Below are 23,144 nucleotides of genomic sequence, written 5' to 3'. Positions count from 1 at the left end.
TTCCATTTAAATTAACCCATTTCTGTTCATCTGTGCTTTGCCATGTGGTTCATGGCCTTACTTGTTCTCTCACACATCTCGTTCTCTGGGTGGCTGGCTGCCATCTCCGTTGTCTCAGCCCTCCTTCCTTCCCACTTCTTGCCCAGCTACCAACCTGTCCGTTTTTATTAACCAATGAGAGTAATACATATTCATAGTGTAGAAAATTATTGTCTCACAGCAGCTAAGTATCATTTTTAAAGAAGCAACTAACAGATGTGCTTAGAAACTGGTTGAGGCTGGGATGGAGCTTAGCATAAGATACAGTGCCTACTCTATGAGAAATCCTGGGCTCCAGCCCCAGTAATGACAAAGAAAGAGGACTGAACTATGAAAGAGAAAGACCTAGAATTTAGAAAATACAGTCCCCATGCTGGTGAGGACTATTACTTTAACTAGGCAAAGATGTGTTAAATTTGTTTATGCTGCATTTGTTTAATGATGTAAAGATGTGTTGCTTTGCCTGCCTAAGACACTTGACTGGTCTAATAAAAAGCTGAGCATCCAATAGCTAAGTAGTAAAGGGATAGGTGGGGCTGGCGGACAGAGAGAATAAATAGGAGGAGGAAGCTAGGTTCAAGAGGAGAGAATGAGGCCAGGCGGTGGTAGTGCATGCTTTTATTCCCAGCACTCAGGAGGCAGAGGCAGGTGGATCTCTGTGAGTTTGAGTCCAGCCTGGTCTACAGAGCTAGTTCCAGGACAGACTCCAAAAGCTACAGAGAAACCAATAAAAACGAGAGAGGGGGAGGAGAGAATGAGGAAGAGAGAGAAAGAGAAGAGATGAGGAAGAAAGAGGAGGCCACCCAGGGTCAGGGTCAGTCAGACAGAGGTAGAGTAGGACATACAGAATGAAAAAAGGCAAAAGGCCCTGATACAAAACGTAGATGAAGAGAAACAGGTTAAGCTATCGGAGCTAATAGGACAAGCATAAGATAAGGCCGAGCATTCCTAACTAAAAGTCTCCATGTTATGATTTGGGGGCTGGCAGTCAAAGAAAGTCTGCTACAACAAGCTATAAAGAAGTCAAAGTGAACCCAAGGGCAATGGGGGAAAAGACTGGAAGACAGAAAGTTCAAATGCAGTTTGAACTAGATTAAAATAGGTCAGTGACTTTGGGAAGGATAGCTGCAAAAACTGAAGTAGGCAGGGTTTCTAGTCTAAGCATTTTTGGATTGAAATGGTGAGGTCACACCAGATCAGAGCCTGGAAAAGTGAGCAAAAGGAAAACAAAAGGTTCTGGTCAAACAAAATGTGTATAAAAGAATCAGACATGGCTGTGCACTCAGGAGACAGAGAAAGGACAATCATGAGTTCAAGACCACACTAGCCAGCTGGGCTGTCTGTGGTGGCGCACGCCTTTAATCCCAGCACTTGGGAGGCAGAGGCAGGCAGATCTTTGTGAGTTCAAGGCCAGTCTGGTCTACAAGAGCTAGTTCCAGGACGGGCTCCAAAGCCTCAGAGAAATCCTGTCCAAAAAAAAAAAAAAACAAAAAACAAAAAACTTGCCCATCAAAATCCCAGCAAAATTCTTCAAAGACCTCGAAAGAACGGTACTCAACATCATTTGAAAAAGCAAAAAAACCAGGATAGCCAAGACAATCCTGGGCAATATAAGAACTTCTGGAGGAATCACAATCCCTGACTTCAAACTCTACTACAGAGCTACAGTACTGAAAACAGCCTGGTATTGGCATAAGAACAGACAGGAAGGCTGAAGATATTGGCTCAGTGGTTAAGAGCACTGGTTGCCCTTCCAGAAGTCCTGCCTGAGTTCAATTCTCAGCAACCACGTGGTGGCTCACAACTGTCTGTAATGAGATCTGGTTCCCTCCTCTGCTGTGCGGGCGTACATAGAGGCAGAATGTTGTATACATAATACATAAATAAATTTAAAAAAAAAGAACAGACAGGAGGACCAATGGAACCAAATATCAATCCACATATCTTCAAACACCTGATATTTGATAAAGAAGCAAAAAAATATCAAATGGAAAAAAGAAAGCATATTTAACAAGTGGTGCTGGCATAACTGGATATCAACATGCAGAAAAATGAAAATAGACCCATATCTATCACCATGCACAAAACTCAAGTCCAAATGGATCAAAGACCTCAACATAATGCCAGCCACACTGAACCTTATAAAAGAGAAAGTGGGAAGTACACTTGAACGCATTGGCACAGGGAACCACTTCCTAAATATAATCCCAGCAGCACAGACACTGAGAGAAACAATTAATAAATGGGACCTCGTGGAACTGAAAAGCTTCTGTATAGCAAAGGACACAATCAACAAGACAAAATGACAGACTACAGAATGGGAAAAGATCTTTACTAACCTTATATCAGACAGAGGTCTGATCTCCAAAATATACAAAGAACTCAAGCAATTGGACACCAAAAGATCACATAATCCAATAAAAAAAAAATGGAGTACAGACCCAAACAGAGAACTCTCAACAGAGGAATCTAAAATGGCTAAAAGACACTTATGGAAATGTTCAACATCCTTAGTCATCAAAAAATGCAAATCAAAACAACTCTGAGATTTCAACTCTGAGAATGGCCAAGATCAAAAACACTGATGACAGCTTATGCTGGAGAGGTTGTGGGGAAAAGGGAACACTTCTGCACTGCAGGTGGGAATGCAAGCTGGTACAGCCCCTTTGGATGTCAGTGTGGCGATTTCTCAGAAAATTAGGAAACAACTTTCCTCAAGACCCAGTAACACCACTCTTGGGTATGTATCCAAAGGATGCTCAATCGTGCCACAAGGACATGTGCTCAACTATGTTCACAGCAGCTTTGTTTGTCATAGCCAGAACCTGAAAACAACCTAAATGCCCCTCGACTGAAGAATGAATTAGAAAAATGTGGTACATTTACACAATGGAGTACTACACAGCAGAAAAAAAACGACATCTTGAATTTTGCAGGAAAATGAATGGAGCTAGAAAACATTATTTTGAGTGAGGTAACCCAGACATAGAAAGACAATTATCACATGTACTCACTCATAGGTGGTTTTTAAACATAAAGCAAAGAAAGCCAGCCTACAAACCACAATCCCAGAGAACTTAGATAACAATGTAGACACTAAGAGAGACTTACATAGATCTAATCTACATGGGAAGTAGAAAGTAGAAAAAGACAAGATCTCCTGAATAAATTGGGAGCATGGGGACTTTGGGGGAGGATTGAAGAGGGGAAGGGAGAGGCAGGGAGGGGAGCAGAGAAAAACGTAGAGCTCAATAAATATCAATTTAAAAATGTACAAAAACCTGTCTCAAAAAAACAAACAAAAAATAAATAGTATCTTTATATCTGTAACTACCTGCACCATCCCTATATACTGCCAGTTTCATATTTCTTTTCTTTTCTTTTTTTTTGATTTTTCAAGACAGGGTTTCTCTGTAGCTTTTGGTTCCTGTTCTGGAACTAGCTCTTGTAGACCAGGCTGGCCTTGAACTCACAGAGATCCACCTGCCTCTGCCTCCCGAGTGCTGGGATTAAAGGCATGCTGCGCCACCACCGCCCGGCTAGTTTCATATTTCTTTTCTTTTTTTCTGAGATTTATTTTTATTATTATGTATACAGTATTCTGTCTGCATGTGCACCTGCAGGGCAGAAGAGGGCGCCAGATCTCATTATAAAAGGTTGTGAGCCACCATGTGGTTGCTGGGAATTGAACTCAGGACCTCTGGAAAAACAGCCAGTGCTCTTAAACACTGAGCCATCTCTCCAGCCCCCAGTTTCGTATTTCTTATTTATTTATTTATTTTGGTTTTTCAAGACAGGGTTTCTCTGAGTAACAGCCCTGGCTGTCCTGAAACTCACTCTGTAGACCATGCTGGCCTTGAACTCAGAGAGATCTGCCTGCCTCTGCCTCCCAAGATTAAAGGCATGTACCACTACTGCCTGGCTCTTTTTTTTTCTTAATTAAATGTTCTCTAGTGACATAAATAAATAAATGTAATAATAAATAATGTAAACTTTTTAAAAAATATATTTATTTATTTATTTAGTATACAGTATTCTGTCTGCTTGTATGCCTGCAGGCCAGAAGAGGGCGCCAGACCTCATTACAGATGGTTGTGAGCCACCATGTAGTTGCTGGGAATTGAACTCAGGACCTTTGGAAGAGCAGGCAAATGCTCTTAACCACTGAGCCATCTCTCCAGCCCCATAATGTAAACTTTTAAAAGTTAAATATATATATATACACACACACAGATGTCATAAGTAGAAGATGAGATTTGGAGAGAACCATAAGCTTCCGAACTGGCTCGTTGAGGCCAGGGTAAAAACAGAGTGTGCCCAAGTGACTAGCAGAATGAGGCTGAAAAGCATTCTATTCTTGCTCTTTATAGTTCTAGCAGTCTGCTAGCTCTTTAATCCTTCCATGTTCGTTTGTTTCAGAGAAAGTTCTCACTGTGAAGCCCTGGCTGGCCTGAAGTTCGCATTGTAGACCAGGCTGGCCTGGACTCACAAAGATCTATCTGCTTCTGCTTCCCAAGTGCTTAATTGTAATAAATGTTCATGCTACCATGCCCTGATGTCCCCTTCCATGGGGACAGCATGCGCTAGCATTGACCCAGGGTCTGCTGTCCAGCAGGCCAAGAATAGTTGTGAAAGGAATGAATGATTGACCAAGTGAATAAACAAAGCCCTGAGCTCACAGCAAGATATACTAACAGAAATGGCCTTTCAGTCCCCACCACTGCCACTTGTCCTCAACAAAAACTACAATCAGACTCTTGCAGCAACACCAGAATATTGGCCTGACGTTAGAGAGGTTATCATCCCGGAGAAGGAGACAGAGCCCTGCCCCCCAGGGCTCAGTATTATCAGTCCAGAAGAGGAGACAGTCCCTGTGCCTCTCACTTCCTGTCCCCAGTATCTCTGCAGCAATACCCTGTAGCAGGCTTTCTTCTGAGCCACCAACCAGCTCCCAAGTCATGAACTGGAGACTTATTACTTATGAATACAGCATAAACAAATAATATCCCATAACACCCTGGGATGGAGAGTGTAAGGTGTAACCAGACATGTCAAAACAAGTCCTCCTGACTCACTGCTGTAGTCTCCAGTAGCACACGGAAAGCAGAGGAACTTGAGGCTTGTGACTGAGTGGTGGTATTCCAGCCACTCCGGCTCATCCTTGTCAGCTAGCTCCTGTACACAGTGCTACTGGGAATGACCTCAAACCTTGTCTAGCTTGAAAACAGAAAGAAAAGTGGCAGGAAATCTCACCCCTGAGGGAGAGATGTGCGGTATTATTGACATTCACAGAATTTGTTATGTAAAAAAAATAAACCATTTAGTCCTAAACAACTGGGGCTGGGAAACAGCCTACACCAGACACATGGTGTGAACCACTGCTACTAAGTGAGAACAGCCTTCACGTCATCACAGGAAGGAGTCTCACCCTTCACATCACAGGAAGGAGTCTCACCCTTCACATCACCACAGGAAGGAGTCTCACCCTTCACATCACCACAGGAAGGAGTCTCACCCTTCACGTCATCACAGGAAGGAGTCTCACTCTTTACATCACAGGAAGGAGTCTCACCCTTCACATCACAGGAAGGAGTCTCACCCTTCACATCACAGGAAGGAGTCTCACTCTTTACACCACAGGAAGGAGTCTCACCCTTCACATCACCACAGGAAGGAGTCTCACCCTTCACATCACCACAGGAAGGAGTCTCACCCTTCACATCACAGGAAGGAGTCTCACCCTTCACATCACAGGAAGGAGTCTCACCCTTCACATCACCACAGGAAGGAGTCTCACCCTTCACATCACAGGAAGGAGTCTCACCCTTCACATCACCACAGGAAGGAGTCTCACCCTTCACATCACCACAGGAAGGAGTCTCACCCTTCACATCACAGGAAGGAGTCTCACCCTTCACGTCATCACAGGAAGGAGTCTCACCCTTCACATCACCACAGGAAGGAGTCTCACCCTTCACACCACAGGAAGGAGTCTCACCCTTCACATCACAGGAAGGAGTCTCACCCTTCACGTCATCACAGGAAGGAGTCTCACTCTTTACATCACAGGAAGGAGTCTCACCCTTCACATCACCACAGGAAGGAGTCTCACCCTTCACATCACAGGAAGGAGTCTCACCCTTCACATCACAGGAAGGAGTCTCACCCTTCACATCACCACAGGAAGGAGTCTCACCCTTCACATCACAGGAAGGAGTCTCACCCTTCACATCACCACAGGAAGGAGTCTCACTCTTTACACCACAGGAAGGAGTCTCACCCTTCACATCACCACAGGAAGGAGTCTCACCCTTCACGTCATCACAGGAAGGAGTCTCACCCTTCACATCACAGGAAGGAGTCTCACCCTTCACATCACCACAGGAAGGAGTCTCACCCTTCACATCACCACAGGAAGGAGTCTCACCCTTCACATCACAGGAAGGAGTCTCACCCTTCACATCACAGGAAGGAGTCTCACCCTTCACATCACCACAGGAAGGAGTCTCACCCTTCACATCACAGGAAGGAGTCTCACCCTTCACATCACCACAGGAAGGAGTCTCACTCTTTACACCACAGGAAGGAGTCTCACCCTTCACATCACCACAGGAAGGAGTCTCACCCTTCACGTCATCACAGGAAGGAGTCTCACCCTTCACATCACAGGAAGGAGTCTCACCCTTCACATCACCACAGGAAGGAGTCTCACCCTTCACATCACCACAGGAAGGAGTCTCACCCTTCACATCACAGGAAGGAGTCTCACCCTTCACATCACAGGAAGGAGTCTCACCCTTCACATCACCACAGGAAGGAGTCTCACCCTTCACATCACAGGAAGGAGTCTCACCCTTCACATCACCACAGGAAGGAGTCTCACCCTTCACATCACCACAGGAAGGAGTCTCACCCTTCACATCACAGGAAGGAGTCTCACCCTTCACGTCATCACAGGAAGGAGTCTCACCCTTCACATCACCACAGGAAGGAGTCTCACCCTTCACACCACAGGAAGGAGTCTCACCCTTCACATCACAGGAAGGAGTCTCACCCTTCACGTCATCACAGGAAGGAGTCTCACTCTTTACATCACAGGAAGGAGTCTCACCCTTCACATCACCACAGGAAGGAGTCTCACCCTTCACATCACAGGAAGGAGTCTCACCCTTCACATCACAGGAAGGAGTCTCACCCTTCACATCACCACAGGAAGGAGTCTCACCCTTCACATCACAGGAAGGAGTCTCACCCTTCACATCACCACAGGAAGGAGTCTCACTCTTTACACCACAGGAAGGAGTCTCACCCTTCACATCACCACAGGAAGGAGTCTCACCCTTCACATCACAGGAAGGAGTCTCACCCTTCACATCACCACAGGAAGGAGTCTCACCCTTCACATCACCACAGGAAGGAGTCTCACCCTTCACATCACAGGAAGGAGTCTCACCCTTCACATCACCACAGGAAGGAGTCTCACCCTTCACATCACAGGAAGGAGTCTCACCCTTCACATCACCACAGGAAGGAGTCTCACTCTTTACACCACAGGAAGGAGTCTCACCCTTCACGTCATCACAGGAAGGAGTCTCACCCTTCACATCACCACAGGAAGGAGTCTCACTCTTTACACCACAGGAAGGAGTCTCACCCTTCACATCACCACAGGAAGGAGTCTCACCCTTCACATCACAGGAAGGAGTCTCACCCTTCACATCACCACAGGAAGGAGTCTCACCCTTCACATCACAGGAAGGAGTCTCACCCTTCACATCACAGGAAGGAGTCTCACCCTTCACATCACAGGAAGGAGTCTCACTCTTTACACCACAGGAAGGAGTCTCACCCTTCACATCACCACAGGAAGGAGTCTCACCCTTCACATCATCACAGGAAGGAGTCTCACTCTTTACATCACAGGAAGGAGTCTCACCCTTCACATCACCACAGGAAGGAGTCTCACCCTTCACATCACCACAGGAAGGAGTCTCACCCTTCACATCACCACAGGAAGGAGTCTCACCCTTCACATCACCACAGGAAGGAGTCTCACCCTTCACGTCATCACAGGAAGGAGTCTCACTCTTTACATCACCACAGGAAGGAGTCTCACTCTTTACATCACCACAGGAAGGAGTCTCACCCTTCACGTCATCACAGGAAGGAGTCTCACCCTTCACATCACCACAGGAAGGAGTCTCACCCTTCACGTCATCACAGGAAGGAGTCTCACTCTTTACATCACCACAGGAAGGAGTCTCACCCTTCACATCACCACAGGAAGGAGTCTCACCCTTCACATCACCACAGGAAGGAGTCTCACCCTTCACATCACAGGAAGGAGTCTCACCCTTCACATCACCACAGGAAGGAGTCTCACTCTTTACACCACAGGAAGGAGTCTCACCCTTCACATCACAGGAAGGAGTCTCACTCTTTACACCACAGGAAGGAGTCTCACCCTTCACATCACAGGAAGGAGTCTCACCCTTCACATCACAGGAAGGAGTCTCACCCTTCACATCACCACAGGAAGGAGTCTCACTCTTTACACCACAGGAAGGAGTCTCACCCTTCACATCACAGGAAGGAGTCTCACCCTTCACGTCATCACAGGAAGGAGTCTCACATGCATTGTTAAGAGGAAAAAAGGAAATGCAATGAATGTGTTGTAGTGAAAATTGTGCGAAAGAGTTCAACCCCAGCCTGGTCTACAGAGCAAGCTCCAGGACAGCCAGCACTACACAGAGAAACCTCGTCTCAAAAACAAGAGCACCACCACCAGGCCAGATTTAGCTTTTTTTAGTGACTCTAGAAGCTAATTTAAATAACTTAAATATGTATGTCCACAGTAAAAGCCAGTTTATCAACATAATACATCAAATTGTAACATTCTCCAAATGAAACTGACAAGTTTATATCAGGTAAAATGATCTTAGAGGTATGTCTAAGCACAGTCCTTGAATGGCAAAGATTTAGCCTTGCTATATTGATTTATTCTTTTATGTGCATTGGTGTTTTGCTTGTGTGTGTATGCCTGTGTAGGAGTGTCAGGCGAGCCGGGCGGTGGTGGCGCACGCCTTTAATCCCAGCACTTGGGAGGCAGAGGCAGGCAGATCTCTGTGAGTTCAAGACCAGCCTGGTCTACAAGAGCTAGTTCCAGGACAGGCTCCAAAACCACAGAGAAACCCTGTCTCGAAAAACCAAAAAAAAAAAAAAAAAAAAAAAAAGAAAGAAAGAAAGAAAGAAAAGGAAAAAAGAGTGTCAGGAACAGACAGTTGTGATCTGCCATGTGGGAGCTACAAATTGACCCTGGGTCCTCTATAAGAACAGTCAGTGCTCTTAACCTCTGAGCATCTCTCCCACCCCTAGCCTTGCTTTTTTACTTGACATATTAATTTAAAAGCATACTTTAAGATTTCTGGGAAAATAATCAACATTTTTTAAGACTTATTTATTTATTATGTATACAACATTCTGCCTCCATTTATGCCTGCACGCCAGAAGAGGGCGACAGATCTCATTACAGATGGTTGTGAGCCACCATGTGGTTGCTGGGAATTGAACTCAGGACCTCTAGAAGAGCAGGCAATGCTCTTAACCACTGAGCCATCTCTCCAGCCCAATAATCAACATTTTGTATATTTACACTTCTTTTTTTTTTTTTTTTTTTTTTTGGTTTTTCGAGACAGGGTTTCTCTGTGGTTTTGGAGCCTGTCCTGGAACTAGCTCTGTAGACCAGGCTGGTCTCGAACTCACAGAGACCCGCCTGCCTCTGCCTCCCAAGTGCTGGGATTAAAGGCGTGCGCCACCACCGCCCGGCATATTTACACTTCTTATTCATGAGCTGTAGCCTGGCTTCAACCTAAACATTTCATATTTCTTTACTAGACATTCTTTTAAAGTTTCTTCTTGTTGTTGTCTGGTTGGTTTTTTGTTTTGTCTTTTTGTTTTTCAAGACAGGGTTTCTCACAGATTCAATGCAATGCCCATCATAATCCCAGCAAAATTCTTCACAGACCTCGAAAGAACAGTACTCAACTTCATATGGAAAAGCAAAAACCCAGGATAGCCAAAACAATCCTGTACAATAAATGAACTTCTGGAGGCATCACAATCCCTGACTTCAAACTCTACTACAGAGCTACAGTACTGAAAACAGCCTGGTATTGGCATAAGAACAGATGGGAGGACCAATGGAACCAAATAGAAGACCTGGATATTAATAATTTGCTCTTGAAGAAAATTCCCAGTCTTAAAGAACAACAGGAAGCCGGAACCCCAAAAGGCCCAGGCTTCTGCTGGTGTTGTAACTGAGCCGCTAAGGTTTATGGCTTGAGGTAGGACAGCTGCGGGAGTTGATCTAAGAACTTGGATATTAAATTGCAACAAAAGCAGGGAAGGTTACTGCAACAAAGGAGCACTGCTTGGCATGTTGTCTGCATGGGTGGGTGAGGGAGAGGCCAAGGAGGCTGCTGCCATGACAACGTTTTCTTTGTTTTTATGTGAGATGCTGGGGATCAAGTCCCAGATATCTTTTCTGTTCTACCACGGAGCTCTATTCTCAACCCCACGAAGAATTTAGAAATCTTGGCCGGGCGGGGTGGCGCATGCCTTTAACCCAGCACTCAGAACCCAGCACTCGGGAGGCAGAGCAGGCGGATCTCTGTGAGTTTGAAGCCTGTCTGGTCTACAGAGCGAGTTCCAGGACAGAAAAAAAAAAAAAAAAAAAAAACTCTGTCTCAAAAAGAACAAAAAAGAAGGAAAGAAAGAAAAGACCTGTTGCATTTGTTTCACCTTGCCTGCCTAACACACCTAATTGGTCTAATAAAGAGCTGACTGGTCAATATATAGGTAGAGAGAATAAATAGGAGAAATCTAGGTTAAAAAAGAAGAGAAAGTAGAACACACCCAGGGCAAGAAGTCAGGCAGCTACTAGCCAACCAAACATAGAGACAACAAGAAAGTAAGTAAAGCTAAAAAGTCCCGAGGCAAAAGGTAGATAAAGAGAAATATGTTAGTGTCAAGTTGGGAGCATAGGCCCCTGGCCCTCACATCTATCCCAGCCACTGGCCTGGTCTGGACTCCAAATCCCAGCAGGCCAGGTCCTGACCCCTCCCTGGGGGTGGGGACAGGGCCACTTTTTCCCCAGGGTATTTAAGTGATTCCCCGCCCCCCCCCCCAGAGGAACACGTGGTCTCCCTTTCTTCCTCCTGGGTTCCTGGGCTTCCTGGTTCCCCCTCAGGGCAACCCGAGAGTGCAGAACTACCATTAAACCTGGATTAGGCTTGTTTTGATTTGACTTGATTGGGAATTTTGCTTTGGCAGGGAGCTTGTGTTAGTAAATATTCCTAACAGCACACACCTTTAATTCTAGCACTTGGGAGGCAGAGACAGGCGGATCACTCTGTATACCCATGTACAGAGTGAGTTCCAGGACAACCAGGACTGTGACACAGAGAAACCTTGTCTGGAAAAACAAAACAAAAAACAAATGAAAAAGAAACAGGTTATTTTAAGTTAAAAGAGCTAGCCAGAAATATGCCTAAACTAGGCCAGTTACTCAAAACTAATAATAAGTCTTTGTGTCATGATTTGGGAGCTGGTTCGTGCCCCCCCCCAAAAAAAACCTGTTTACACTGGACTCACTCAAGAAACTCCTGTCTTGAAAAACAAACAAACAAACAAAAAAGGGCTGGAGAGGTGGCTCAGTGGTTAAGGACACTTGCTGCTCCTCTAGAAGATGCAAGTTCAGCCCCCAGGCCCCCCCCCCCCCCCCCCCCGCGTTAATGGGCTCACAATAGTCTGCAGCTCCAGTTTCAGGGGTCGGAAGCCCTCCTCTGCACACTTAGAAGCACAAATTAAAAAAAAAAAACTTCAAATCTCTTTGAAACAAACAATATGACAATAGGGATGCATATCTTTAATTCCAGCACTCAGGAAGAAGAGGCAAGCTGGTCTGTGAGTTCCAGGCAGGCCAAGGCTATAAGTAAGACTGTCTCAAAACAAAACAAAAAAGAACCCAAATAACAACAAAGAACCCATTCCAACAAATAGAAATGTAAGTACAACAAAATTCTTGTTTGGGTTGTGATCTGAGAGCAGGTTTTGGGTCCATCATTCCCATCATAATCTAAGAAGATAACCCAGGCCATGCAGTGGTGGTGCTCAACTTTAATCTCAGTACTCAGGAGTCAGAGGCTGGAGTACCTAAATTCAAGACCAGCCTGGTCTGCAGCATGAGTTCCAGGACAGCCAGGGCTACACGGAGAAGCCCTGACTCAAGGACTCCCCACCACCAATATCTATATCTATATATATCTCAGGACAGTATTCCAGAATTTGATAAAGTCATATTCATTCTCAAAGACATGGCTTTGGCAAAGTCCTCTCAGATTACCAGGATTATAAATCTCCACACCGGATTTAGTGATAGTCCAGTCTTCACCCTTTAGGACCTTCTCATTTTGTGAGGTTAGCTGGTGTTAGGGAATATTATTTTAAGATGTGTTACATTTGTTTATGCTGTGGAACATTTGTTTACTGATGCAAAGATGTGTCACATTCTTTTATGTTGCATTTGTTTAACTCTGTGTTAAAGCTGTGTTACTTTGTCTAAAACACCTGACTGGACTATTATAGAGCTGAACCGCCAATAGCAAGGCAGGAGAAACGATAGGCGGGACAGGCAGGTACAGAGAATAAATAAAAGGAGAAAGAGGGAGGGGCAGGAGCATGGAAAGGAAAATGTTAGGGCTCTACTACCTCAGCCAGTCAAAGGGTAAGCGTGGAAGTAAGATTAAGAAAGAGGAAAATCTCAGAGACAAAATGTAGTCAGGATAATTTAAAAAGGAAAGCTGGCTAGAAATAAACCAAGCTAAGGCCAGGCATTCATTAATAAGAAAGTCTCCATATGTGTTTATTTGGCAGCCCGGTAGCAGCCCCCCCCCCCCCCCAAAGAGTCCAAAGAATAAAAAAAGAACCAACAAGCAGGTGGAAGTCCAGATAATTTACTAAGCAGCAGCATAGATTATGAGCACCTACTGTACCCCGAAAATGCCCGCAATCTCTTGGGCACCATGGGACTACCAGTTTCAAGCCTTTCCTCCGCTGTTTAGGCTGCCCTACTAAGATTCGAACTCTTATCACCCCGACTCCATCCCCAAAAGAAGCACGTGGAAGCCCAGGGTGGCCCGTACACCGTTCTGCGTTACCCACGCCTCTCGCCTTGGCCGTCTTGCTAGAAGCCAGCGGCGAACCAGATACGTGGGTAGGGGGACACTGTGCAACAGTAGGCCCCGCGTGGCTGGCTGGCAGCGCCCCGTGGAGCAGGAGGGAGGGGCACGTGCAGCTTGTCCAGCAGGCGCCCGCACCTCGGGAGCTGGCACTCACCACCCTCCCGCACACAAAGCCCGCTCGGCGAGCTCGGCGCTCGGCTCCTCGGGCCTGTGCCGCCGCTCTCAACCTGAGGCCTCCAGGTTGGGCGCCGGGCCCGGGCAGGCATCAGGCGTCGAGCCTCGGCGCGCATCGAACCGCCGCGGGCGGGAGTGCAAGGGGAGGAGTGGGCCGCGGGGGGTGGGGTGGAGGAAGCGGCTCGCGCTGAGGAGGGAGCAATTGAATTTCAAACACAAACAAGCGCACGAGCGCGCCCCGAGCCGAGCGTTGCCCACCGCGCCCGCCCCGTCCGAGCGGCGCGCGGGCGCAGACGCCGTGGCTGCTCCGGAGCTCGCGCCAGGGGCCACCATCGAGGCGGGGGCCGCGCGAGGGCCGGAGCGCAGCGGCGCCACAACCGCCGCACGCGCAAACTTGGGCTCGCGCTTCCCGGCTCGGCGCGGAGCCCGGGGCGCCCGCGGCCCCGCCATGTCGCGATCCAACCGGCAGAAGGAGTACAAATGCGGGGACCTGGTGTTCGCGAAGATGAAGGGTTACCCACACTGGCCGGCCCGGGTGAGCAGTGGGGCCATCGCGGGCCCTGATGCGGTTGCATAACGATCGGGAGGGCTCGGTCGCCAAGCGCAGAGCGGGCGGAGGGGCAGGGGCCCCGGGCCTGCTCGCCCTGGTGGGAGTCCTCCACCGCTTACATAACGGAGATGGCGGGGGCCAGCACCTGGCCGGCGGCGCCGCGTGCTCAGTCCGCCCGCAACTCTGCTACCGGCCGAGGCTTTGGGCGCACGGTCGGGGAGTGGCCCGGTGGTGAGTCGCTTCTTCTGGCGCGATTCCTAACCCCTTCGGGGATCCCCGAGTCTCTATTGATAGTTGCCTTCAGTTCGGATTTCTCTTCCTGGGCAAACGGTTGCGAAGGGTCCCAGTCCACAGAGGGTTAAGTGGAGGTAGAGCTGTAGTCTAGCAAACTTTCTTCGAGTATTTTGTAGGAAATCTGAAGTTGGGAGGTCGTGGAGTGATTGAGGGGGACTTAAGAAATGGTCTGCCTATGTGCCACTCTGCTACAACCCGTTAGCCTTCAGCTTTACGAGAACATCCCTCCATATGCCGCCAGCTCCGATTTGGAACTGTAGGCAGCAGGGCCTCGTGTGCTTGGGAAGACCTGTACAGATCACCTTGGTGAGGCGGGGAATTGCCTCCGCAGCACACCAGCGAGCCTTTCCCAGAGGCCCGTGTCGGCCGGCCATGTGGTTGTTTCAACCCGCCAGCCGAAGGGCCTTCCCCATTCCAGCACCTGGCCAGGTGGGAGGGTGGGGCCGAAAGTCTGCTGTGTTGATCACCTTTCCTCCAAGGGAAAGGTTAAGTGAGTGTGTGGGTGCTTCTGGCAACTTCAAAGTGAATGTGGAGGGGCCCTTGGTACTGGCTGAAGGCATGACTCAGCCCCTAGGGTGTGGGGTTTGTGTAAAGCAAAATCCTAGGGCAGAAAGGCCTGAAGGAGGGGTCCCGAAGCAGGATTGCTTTGAGGCTTTTGCTTTTCCAGCATGGCTGACTGTTCATCTGGCTCAGGAAGTTCCTCCATGCTCTCTTGGTTACTATTCAGGGTGTTGGGCCAGCTTGATGATTGAGAAAACCCAAGTGGTCCTCCATACTCTTTCCCCCTCGCAAAGAGTGTGTGTGTCCAATCCCATTTGCCTGAGCTCCTTGCTCTCTGAAACTTTCAAGTGGGTCAAATAAGGCCTGGCCTCTGGCTTGGGAGTAAAGTGCAGAGAGAAACCAGACTCGGTTCCAGAGCCTTAGAAGGGCTTGACTGAAGCTAGGCTCGCTCTCTCTCTCTCTCTCTCTCTCTCTCTCTCTCTCTCTCTCTCTCTCTCTCTCTCTCTCTCTCTCTCTGTGTGTGTGTGTGTGTGTGTGTGAGAGAGAGAGAGAGAGAGAGAGAGAGAGAGAGAGAGAGAGAGAGAGAGAGAGATGTGAACAGTCAGGTACTTTACCCTGCACTGGCTTCTTGGGCAGGGCAAGAATTGAACCCAGGTCTCTACTACTGCTTCCCCTTCTTGCTGGCTGTTCAGTGGTAAGCTATGCCTGAGAAAGGAGAAATACTTATGAAGTGTAGGGGTAGGAATCTTGTGGTATGTCTTATTCCTTGAGACCTATTGCCCTATGAGAAGGCCCCTCTGATTTCTGGTGACCTTTGGCTAGAAGACACCATGGAGCAGGGATACCATCCGTACCATCCGTTTCTTTTCAGTATGAACTCCAGGACCGAAGGGTAGGACAGAGAGGCAATTTCTTTCTCTATTGAGGCCTCAACCTCAATAGAGATAGAGTTGTAAGTGGATCTCAGAGATAGGCACCCTAACACTTGGCTGGCTTGGTTGTGACACTTAAGGGGCTCCCAAAAGGAGAAAACAGTCTGTCTCCCAAATCCCAGTTCCTTAGAACCTGTCTTAGCTCTTCCTGAGGTGTAGCCAGAATCTTCAGCCCTGATGCAGGTCCCCTCTTGCACCTTGCTTCCCTCATTTCTGCTTCTGGGAAAAGACTAAAACAGCTTGAGATTGAAGTCATAGGGGCCACATGGTAGCAGGCCTGACTGGAAGAATGCCTGATGACTCCATCTTACCCTCTTCCCTCTTCTTCCTGCCTGACTTCCTGGAGGATCTCCAGGCACTTAACAAACGAGTTTCCCTCTCGTCCAGTCTACCCAGGGTGCCTTTCTCCTCTCCCAATCCTGGAGACGCACGCTCCCGAGCAGTCTAGAGCCTCCCTCCTGACTCTTTTCTCTTTTCTGCCCTTGGCCTTGCCACACTGAGGTGCCTCCTGTCCTGGACATTCTGGTTCCCTAGGTCAAGTCAGCCAGATGAGCTAGTGTGTTCCTAGCTTTCCTCAGCCTTCCTAAATGCCCAGTGATCTTGGACCAGCTCTGAGTGCTGTGGGCATGGTGTTCAGTTCTCCCTGCTCCTGTGAACACTGCAAATGGCTTCAGAGGCCTCTGGCCTGTTTGGGGCCTGTCTGATGGAAATGCAGAGGAGTTTCAGAATCTCCTTCCAGGTGGCTAGAGGAGGAAGTGTGGTAGGGTCCCCCGCACATCTGGCCCCACCCTGGTTTACTCTCCTTTGACTCACGGAGTTTAGTCACCACCTGGGAGGCAGATTCAGGACAGACTTCTTTGAGACTGACATGGAAGAGCTGCCGTGCACATCCAAGCCCCAGGAAAGACAGTTGCTTCTTTGTAGCTGGAGGGTGGGGGTGCTGCCACAAAAGTGACTTCTCCTCTTTTGGGGGGGGGGGATTGGAAAAGCTTTTGAGCGGAAAGCATTCCCATCCCCCAATCCTACCTGCTACACCTACGTATAATAGTTAGGGTTGTTGGGAAATGAGCCTCTTAAGGAAGAGGCCTAGCTGCTCTCATTCCTCCACACCCAACCTTTATGTAGCTGGAAGCTGGCAGGACTGGTGGAGTTGGTGTGTCCAATTCCATCCAGCCTTGTGTCTAGGACTGGGCGGCTAGAGGCCTCCTGGGTCCCCTGCCACACGATTAGATTCTGCTTGTTGTTTGCTCTCCATGGAAAGATGAGGCGTTTCAGTCGGTGTTCTTGGAGTCTCCTAACCCTTCCTCCACCCTCTTTCTTTTAGAGTCTCCTCTCTTCCCTTTCATTACACTGGATTACCAGGCTGAAAGCACAGTGATGCCCTGACGTGGGTGTGGGCTCTCCAGCACTTCAGCCTGGATCCCCACTCCCGCTTAGGTGTGTGAGAGAGCCTTGCTACCGTTGTCCTTTACTTGTCTCCTGGGATTTCTTAAGCCCTGGAGGCCCCCCCCCCCCGTGTGTGTGTGTGTGTGTGTGTGTGTGTGTGTGTGTGTGTGTGTGTGGCGCCCGCAAACCTCTGAGAAGAGAGGGGGGCTAGCTGATAACTTGAGTCAGGTATCCTGTCCAGCTCCTCCCCGTCCCCACCCCTTAGAGCATGTCCCCCTCCCCCTTTGCTTTCCAGTCCTAGTTTAGTTTCACGTACAGCCCCAGACTTGCGTGCCAGATTACGGGCTTTAGTGTCCCCTCCTCCCCAATCCTGGATGGCAGGCCTGGGGGGAGGGGTGGTCACATTCCTGGTGGCTGAGTGGCCCCGGAGGGGCGGAGTTGAGTTGTCATAGTGATGGGGATCACGGTTGTGGGGGAACTGCGTGCCTTTCGCCTTTCCACCAGGTTCCCACACCCCAGCATCTCCTGATTCTTGGGCTGGGCCTAGTTTGACTTGTGCTTTCCTAGGGGGAGGGGCTGGCCGAAGTCCCCAGAGGCCACGGGGCAAGGGGGAGGGGCCCAGAAGCCTAAAGACTTCCAAGTCTGGGGCAAGATGACCTTCCGTGTCATACCCACTCAGCTCATTCTAGTCACATCCTCCCTGTCTCCTCAGTGTTTCCAGTGGGCCGTCTTTCTCTAACCACTGCCTTGGCCTGCCTTTTAGGTTTGTGTCTGCAGCCTCAGCCAACATGGCCACCTGGCCTCTGGAGGAGGGCGGGCATTTGGGAGTGTTGCAAGGATTGCTGGGAGTTGTAGTCCCTGCCCCAACAGCTTGGCTTGGTCTGAACTTCAGGACAATCCGAGGCTAAGCTGGCCAACTGTTCTATCGTGATTTCAAACTTTAACCTCAGCACTTACTACCTTTACTGCAGAATTCCTCCTGGGTCATCGGGCAAGCAATCTCAAGAAATTAGGTCTAGATTGAAAAGATGCCTTGGTGGTTAAGAGCACTGGCTGCTCTTCCATAGGACCTGGGATTATATTCTCAGCGTCTACGTGGCAGCTCACAAAAAAACCTGTCCCAGGGGATCTGACACCCTCTTCTGGCTTCCTCAGGCATTCATGAGGTATACAGGAATAACATTGTGGAAAACGTGTGTGTGTGTGTGTGTGTGTGTGTGTGTGTGTGTGTGTGTGTGTGTTGAAAGAAAATTAGAACCTGGTGGTGGTGCAGACATTTAATTCTAACACTCTGGAGGCAGAGGCAGGCGGATCTCTGAGTTCAAGGCTAGCGTGATCTAATTAGTTCCAGGATAGCCAAAACTATACAAAGAAACACTCTCTCAAAAAAGGGGGGGGTCAGGCTTTAAGTCTGGTCCTTATTATAATGTGTCGTTTTTTTTCCTTGGGAAGGGCATGTCTTTCTTGACTCAGCATCCCTATCTGTAAAAAAGATTTTACTTATTTTAGTGACTTTCAAAGTTTTCAGAATTATTTTAGCTGGCTTTCAAGGCCAACCTAGTCTGTAGAGTGAGTTCCAGGACAACCAAGGCTACACAGAGAAACCCTGCCTGGAAAATAACCTGATTGATAGATAGATAGATAGATAGATAGATAGATAGATAGATAGATAGATGTAATAAATAGATAAATAAATGTAAATAAAAATAAAATAAAACTTTTATATTTATTTGTTTTGGTGGTTTGTTTATGTTTGATGCAGAGTCTCACTATGTAGCTTTGACTGTCCTGGAACTCAATATATATACAAGACTGGCTTTGAACTCAGAGATCTGCCTTCCACTGCCTCCCAGAGTGCTGTGATTAAAGGTGATTAAATCAGGATTTCAGAACTGTATCACCAGGCCTGACTCATGTGTGCTGGAGGTGCAAGCCAACCTGATCTGGGTGTGGTGGGTACTACTTTGGACAGCAGAATCATGAGTTCCAGCCTGAGCTATATATGGTGAGATCTTGTCACCAAAAAAAAAAAAAAGAAGAAGAAGAACAGATAGCTCACCAAAATATCCACCAAGTAATGAGTGTGTTTGTAAAATTGGAACTGTACAGGGTGTGTCCTAGGGGTCCCCTGGTCAGAGATGAAGCTTTCTGGGGGGCATGATGGTGGGGTTGAAGCTGCTCAGAAAGAATTTTGTAAACCTGACAGGCCGACAGGAAGGGCACCCCCAACCCTGTGACTTAAGAGCTGTGACTCAATATTTTACAGATGGGAAACAGGCAGAGGCTCACCAACCTATCTAAGGCCAATCTCTAAATGTAGTGGAGCAGACATTCAGATTTACCTGGATATGGTGGCACACACCTTTAATCCCAACACTCGGGAGACAGGCAGGTGGATCTCTGTGAATTTGAGGCCAGCCTGGGCTACACAGAGGAAACCCTGGTAGTGGGGAGTTCCGACTTTGCATTGAGGAGTGGGCAGTGATCATGAAAGAGTTGAGATTCTTTGACATTTTATAATTGGAGATGGGTATGTGATTGAGGCAGGAGGATCAGGCTGGGATGCATAGCAAGAAAGACACTGTCTCAAAATACAAAGAAGTAACAGTATTGGTCTTAGGAGTGGCAGAGAGAATGGCACTTTGGCCAGGATTGGACACTGGAGATGTTCTCTGAAGGAGAGTGGAGTCGCCCTGGATTTGTTAGACTTTCCTATTAGTTTAATTTGGACAAGTTGTACTACTAGCCATGTTTTGCAAATTGAGTATTCTCTGGAGTCCTGTTCTGTCTGGCTTTATACAAACGTCACGTTGCCCAGAATGAGGCCTTGGGACTCAAACTCACATCTTCTCTTCCTTTCTTGCCCTAGATTGATGAGATGCCTGAGGCTGCTGTGAAATCAACAGCCAACAAATACCAAGTCTTTTTTTTTGGAACCCACGAGACGTGAGTGAGGGGACAGTGGGGTGCAGGTGGGACACTGTGGGAATACCATGGTGGGGAAAGGGGGGGTGATGATATCTGTCCGTGTCTGGCACTTAGCTTGGTGGCAGCTTGGGGCTTGAGAGCACAGTCTCCCATCTCTCCCCAGGGCATTCCTGGGCCCCAAAGACCTCTTCCCTTATGAGGAATCCAAGGAGAAGTTTGGCAAGCCCAACAAGAGGAAAGGGTTCAGCGAGGGGCTGTGGGAGATCGAGAACAACCCTACAGTCAAGGCTTCTGGCTACCAGGTGAGCAGAGCCCTGGAAGGCAGGTGTATGTGGGTCCAGGAGCCTTGCCTAGAATCTCAAGGCCTTTGGGGTGGTCGTGATAGGACTTCTCGAGAGAGGGACCTGGAGGGTGTGGGGTTACTTGTAGTTAGAGGCCACTGCCGATGGCATTGAGGACAAGAATAGGATGGACACGGTAAGTGGGGTAAGCCTTTGTTGGGCCCATCGTTAGTAAGAGGACACAACCTTCCAAGAGGAGGTTCTTGTGAGCCGGGCAGGACAAGGCGGGAGGGCAGGGGGAGCGGGGTCGTGGGGAACGGGTCCCAGATCCCTTTGGGAGAAGTTGACCCGAGGTTTTGCCTCCTGCTCCAGCCCTCCCCCCTCCTGCACAGAGCCCTGCCTGCCCGGCCTGTGGGTTAACCCCAGGGCTAACCAACAGAGGTGGGTCTCAAATCACTTGTGAGACTGGGCACCTGGGTGGGGGTGGGGGAGAGGTGGGCAGAAGAAGGAGTGAGTGTCTAGGGGGTGGTTGGGGAGGGACTAGTCTCTGGTGCCACTCCGCCTCTGATGTCTTCACAGTCCTCCCAGAAAAAGAGCTGTGTGGAAGAGGCTGAGCTGGAGCCTGGAGGCCCCGAGGGCGACGGTGACAAGAAAGGTGGCGCAGAGGGCAGCAGCGATGAGGAAGGGAAACTGGTCATCGATGAGCCGGCCAAGGAGAAGAACGAGAAGGGTGTGCTGAAGAGGAGAGCAGGGGACATGCTAGAGGTGACTGTCAGGATGTGCCTGCAGCATTTTCTGGGGATCCAACTGAAGAGTGGGGCACAGGTTTTCTGGGTAGCAGAGGGTAGCTGGACAGTGGGTAGCACTCTGGAAAGAGGCCCTGAGGAGGGGTGTAGGCACAGGGAGATTAACTGTTTCTAGTCTCAGTTGATGTCCTCTGACAATCTGTCCTAGGACTCCCCTAAACGTCCCAAGGAGTCAGGAGACCATGAAGAGGAAGAAAAGGAGGTGGCTACCTTGGAGGGTGAGAGGCCCCTACCCGTAGAGATGGAGAAGAACAGCACCCCCTCTGAGCCAGACTCTGGCCGGGGACCTCCTCCAGAGGAAGAGGAAGATGAAGACGAGGAGGAGGCTACCAAGGAAGAGGCTGAAGCCCAGGGTGCCAGAGACCATGAGAGGTGGGTGAGCTAGCTTGGCGGTGGGCTGGGAGGGCGCAGCCACACCTGGAGAGGAGGACATAGAAGAGGGTGTGCAGTAGTCAGGCTGTCTGGAGGCTGGGAGGGCGCAGCTACACCTGGAGAGGAGGACATAGAAGAGGGTGTGCAGTAGTCAGGCTGTCTGGAGGCTGGGGGGGCTCTTCCGGAAGACCTGCACTGGCTGGGGCAAGGCCAGGCCAAGGCCATACCATTAACCCTTCTCCCTCCAACCCTCCCCTGCAGCCTGTAGCCACCAATGTTTCAAGAGGAGCCCCTGCCCCGTTCCTGCTGCTGTCTGGGTGCTACTGGGGAAACTGGCCATGGCCTACAAACTGGGAACCCTTTTCCCACCCAACCCACTCTCCTCCTTCACTCAGTTTCTCCTTTTTTAAGCCCATCTCCTGGAGACTGGCTTGATCTTCACCTCCAGTTCCCTGTACCCTGTGACCTGAGTCAGGGCCATGTGCTCTGGAATGAGATGAGGCCGTTATCTCCTTAGATTTGTCTCCTAGGACTTGCGTTGGGGTCTGGGCCGCTGTTTCCGCCTCTTGACACCTTTGCCCTCCTTGCAGGTACTCTAGACCTTTGGGCTGGGCGGGGCAGGAGAGGGGTAATGGAATATTAACTTGAGTATGGGTTCTTGGGTGGCACCTCCTGAGCTCATGCTCTTACACCTATTTTCCCATCTGCCCAAATTCAATAAAAGGGGACACTGGGAAAGAGGCTCCCATCCATACATCCTTTGATGGTTTTGAGAACTTTTTTTTTTTTCCTGAACCCTAGAGTTCAAGGAAGTATAGTTTAACATCAAGACTTTGGGGTTTCCACATGGTTAGGGTCCAGGACCTGGAGAGCTGATAATCTGAAAGATTGACTCATCGTTTGTATTGTCTCTCTAGATCTCAGGTCAGAGATGGGTAACGGGGAGGGGAGGGGGGGGAGCCCTGCTGCCTTCTTCCCCCTGAGCTCCAGGTCAGCCTCTAGTCAGATACATCACCCAGACAGAAAGGAAAAGATACATTTTTTAGGAAATGTTTTTAATAAAAGAAAATTACAAAAAGGAAAAAAAAATCCAACCTGTTAATCCCAACCCTTTGTGTGCCCCCCACTACTGACCCGTTTCTGGGGTGCACTGGGAGGCTCCCTTTCTGTTCGAGTTGATAACTCCTTGGAGCTGGTCCTCTGGTGTTGGCACACATCCAGCTTGTAGCCCACTGAATACCGGGGAAAGTGCTCTCTCCCAGCCTCTTAAGGGGTTCTTACACCCCCTTCCTTCTTTTGTTCCTATCCCTCCCTTGGGCTCTGAAGAAAAATTGCTGACTGTAGCTTTGGAAGTGTAGCTCTGAGAACCATAGACAATTTGAATTCTAGGAAAATAAAGCCGTTGATTACTATCCTGGATCCTGACTAATTGTTTTTGAGTGTCTGAGTTAACTGGAGAGGGGAAGGGAGACAAGTCGACCTCTTCCTTGCTGTCCATTCCCACACGAGACTACACAAACCGACACCATCCGTTCTACCCTTGCAAGTGTCTGGGAGGGTCAAAAACATCTATATAATTTTTTTAGGTATATTTTATGGGTGTTTTGCCCACATTTACGTATATGCATCACATGGAAGCC

At 48.8% G+C, this 23,144-nt stretch overlaps 1 protein-coding gene across 2 annotated transcripts; it reads left to right on the top strand.

The window, feature by feature from the left end:
* Positions 1-13,613: 13,613 nt before the first annotated feature.
* Positions 13,614-22,923, top strand: Hdgf (heparin binding growth factor). Of its 2 annotated transcripts, none has more exons than XM_075978648.1 (6): positions 13,614-13,989; positions 19,987-20,063; positions 20,209-20,347; positions 20,906-21,091; positions 21,281-21,504; positions 21,766-22,923. In XM_075978648.1, the coding sequence occupies exons 1-6, from the start codon at positions 13,903-13,905 to the stop codon at positions 21,770-21,772; spliced, it is 720 nt and encodes a 239-aa protein (XP_075834763.1). In that variant the 5' UTR covers positions 13,614-13,902; the 3' UTR covers positions 21,773-22,923. The 2 variants fall into 2 exon arrangements, with proteins under 2 accessions (XP_075834763.1, XP_075834762.1); XM_075978647.1 differs by lacking the exon at positions 13,614-13,989 and adding an exon at positions 14,061-14,235.
* Positions 22,924-23,144: the final 221 nt, after the last annotated feature.

Source organism: Microtus pennsylvanicus, chromosome 7, assembly GCF_037038515.1.
Source record: "Microtus pennsylvanicus isolate mMicPen1 chromosome 7, mMicPen1.hap1, whole genome shotgun sequence".
Classification (NCBI taxonomy): Eukaryota; Metazoa; Chordata; class Mammalia; order Rodentia; family Cricetidae; genus Microtus; species Microtus pennsylvanicus.
The sequence above is the reverse complement of the archived record's forward strand: the minus strand, read 5'-3'. Positions and strand labels throughout refer to the sequence as shown.

Excerpts from the sequence above, each read along its gene's own strand:
- Hdgf (XM_075978648.1), top strand. The coding sequence starts at position 13,903 with ATGTCGCGATCCAACCGGCAGAAGGAGTACAAATGCGGGGACCTGGTG. Across the intron at positions 20,064-20,208 it reads TTTTTTGGAACCCACGAGAC|GGCATTCCTGGGCCCCAAAG; the intron begins GTGAGTGAGGGG and ends ATCTCTCCCCAG. Across the intron at positions 21,092-21,280 it reads GAGCAGGGGACATGCTAGAG|GACTCCCCTAAACGTCCCAA; the intron begins GTGACTGTCAGG and ends AATCTGTCCTAG.